Raw genomic sequence first — 2875 nt, forward strand, 5'->3', positions numbered from 1 at the left:
TTAGTTTTATAAATTAGCCCATATTTTATATAAGTTTATATTATATTAGGGGTTTATTAATAATATTATACTAAAACATCAAATAATAGTTTATTAAATTAATATTTTAACATTTAATTTTAATATATAAAATTATAATTAATAATTATACACTAGATATGATTGATGATTTTAAAAATTAATTCAAAATTGTGAATAAATAAATCGAATATAAAACCAATTAATAAAGATATAAGCGCCATTTATTTATTTTTGTTACACAAACGCAATCTATATCCTCAATTGATTGTAGAATTTTTGGAAGATACTCTTTGAAGAAAAATATTGAGAGATAGAAATAGACGATGTCTTATAATAATGATCGTAAAACAGGTTAATTAATATTTTGAAATTAAAGATGTAATGTTTCGTAAATATAAATTTTAGATTATTTTATTTTGCATAAGATTAATATTATTTATTTATCATTATATTTTGTAACTATTTTTACCAAAAATATTATTTAGGATGCTTTAGTTGTGGTGAAGAAGGACATATAGCTAAAAATTGTAGATCAAACCCTAGAAATAATGATGACGGAGATGCACCAAGATATAGAAGTAATTATGGTGGAGATCGAGGTGGTGGAGGTGGCGGTGGAAGCAGAAGTATTTAAAAATATCTATATTATTCTATGCAATAATTAATATATCTTATTTTCATTTTGACCAAACTTATAATTTATCTTAGGCTGTCTTTAAATTTTATAATCAGTTTCTACATATTTAAGCATTCTAAACGGTTCAAATAATTAAATTTTGTATATGAAAATAATTTCAGTCATATGTGAGTAAATTTTTTAAACTCCCCACCATTATTTCTTATTGCAAGTATAAAAACTACCCTTTAGAACAGACTAATATGACTAAAGCTTGGTAACTAGTTAGAACTGATTGTTTCTAATGTTTTTATATATGGAATTGTGCATATTTTGTCCTTAAAAACAAACACCCAATCCAGGCTGGCCAAAATTTTTTCTTATCCTTGACAATAAATATTTTTCTTAATACTTTAATTCCAGACTTGGGTCTAACAAATTTCAATTTACCATTTTTATTTTATTAAAATTTTTTCTAGAATGTTATAACTGTGGAAGAGAAGGACATATGGCTAGCCAATGTAGAAGCAGAGAAAACAATGGTGGTGGTAGGGATGGAGGTGGAAGAGATGGAGGATATGGGGGAAGAGGAGGTGGTGGTGGTGGATATCGAGGTGGTAATGATAGAGGTAATGATATATTATTACTGTTTGTGTATCATGTTATTATATAAATAAGGTACTGGTTGCAATAGAAAATTTAAATGAATTATTTTCACTAATACAACAATTAAATTACATAATAATTAAAATATAATACTTTCAATTGATACTTACTTGAGTTTATAGTTATATTTTTACATATAATTTCATACTAGTATTTTGTGTCATTCTTGTATTAGTATAATAAATATAATATTTACCTCTATTTTAGCTTTCATGCTTTCCTTAATCAGGCCTTTTATTTCCTCTACAAATATTCCAACTTTTATTATACTAATAAAACAGATCGTGATCGTAATTATAACTCCAATCGTGTCTTCAACAATGGAAAACCAACCCTATTTGTTGCCAACTTGCCTGATGATACTGACACTGAAATGCTCAAGGAAATTTTCCCTGATGCTGTTAATTGGAGGGTTCCCAATAATTTTAAGGGGTAAATAAACAGTTCAACAATTATTAAATATCAATTTTGGGATTTAGAAAATGTTATATTCTAACTTGTATTATGATAGATACGCCTTTATAGAATATGAAGATGAAGAAAAGATGGAGAGTGACTTGAATGAGAAGCAGGATTATTCTCTTCATGGAAAACCAATATCTGTTTCAAAGTCAAAGAATAACAGTGGGGGTGGTGGAGGAGGAGGTGGTGGAGGCCGTGGTGGAGGTACTAAAAAATTAATTAGTCATGATTTTAAAACAGATTATAATATGTCTTTGTTATTAATATCTAAACAAAAATCCTATACATATGGTTTTTATATTAATCTATATTTTTATTTTGTATAGGTGGCCGTAGCAGAGGTGGTTACAGAGACGGAAATGGTTCCAATTCTGATTAACTTCTTAATAAAGAGAAACAATATACATTTTTATTATTAACACCTTTTTATTGAAAATCCTTTTTAAACTTTCATAATAACCCAAATTTATAGTTTACTCACATGATACCATTTTCAATTACCCCTTAGATTAAAAAAATACATTCATTGTTTTATGTCTCTTATAATATTCTTTGATCTAGCGATTTTATTGATACTGAAAGGTGCCCTGGTGTATTGTCCAATGTTTAAGTCTGATACCTTGCGTTTTGTTGTAACCTCTAATTAGCCCTCATTCTAACTTGTTAATCAAAATATTGTAAATACAAGAACCTTTATTTGTGATAATTTTGTTTTTTTTTTACTCCAATACAGAATTGTAAGATGTATATAAGTTTAAGAGTTTTAAATTTATATTATTTTAAAATAATTGCCACTTGGTATTCCCAATCCTTAACTCCTCTGAATGCTGAAATCTTTTTGAAGATATTGGGAATTTGTTCTCATGATAAAAATTCAGTATTAACTTACTCCTTTACCAACCTTGCACGCAACCCAACGAAATAAATTGTAAAAAATGTTATTGACTTTGAGCAAATCTTTATATATGTATAATCGTTTATATACACATGAAACATTTATTAGCATATTTTATATATCTATTTTTTTAATTATCTATAATTACCTATATTTTTGATTCATTTTATAAATATTTGGTAGGCACATAAAACATATATATTTGTCCTGAATAT

General features: G+C 26.5%; 1 protein-coding gene across 1 annotated transcript; it reads left to right on the plus strand.

Moving 5' to 3' along the window:
- Positions 1-231: 231 nt before the first annotated feature.
- On the plus strand, positions 232-2534 carry LOC135925663 (uncharacterized). The gene is made up of 6 exons (XM_065461082.1): positions 232-372; positions 507-647; positions 1117-1266; positions 1585-1735; positions 1815-1969; positions 2092-2534. The coding sequence occupies exons 1-6, from the start codon at positions 345-347 to the stop codon at positions 2142-2144; spliced, it is 678 nt and encodes a 225-aa protein (XP_065317154.1). The 5' UTR covers positions 232-344; the 3' UTR covers positions 2145-2534.
- Positions 2535-2875: the final 341 nt, after the last annotated feature.

The sequence above is a fragment of the Gordionus sp. m RMFG-2023 genome, chromosome 3, assembly GCF_954871325.1.
Source record: "Gordionus sp. m RMFG-2023 chromosome 3, tfGorSpeb1-WG-v2, whole genome shotgun sequence".
In the NCBI taxonomy this organism is placed as follows: Eukaryota; Metazoa; Nematomorpha; class Gordioida; order Chordodea; family Parachordodidae; genus Gordionus; species Gordionus sp. m RMFG-2023.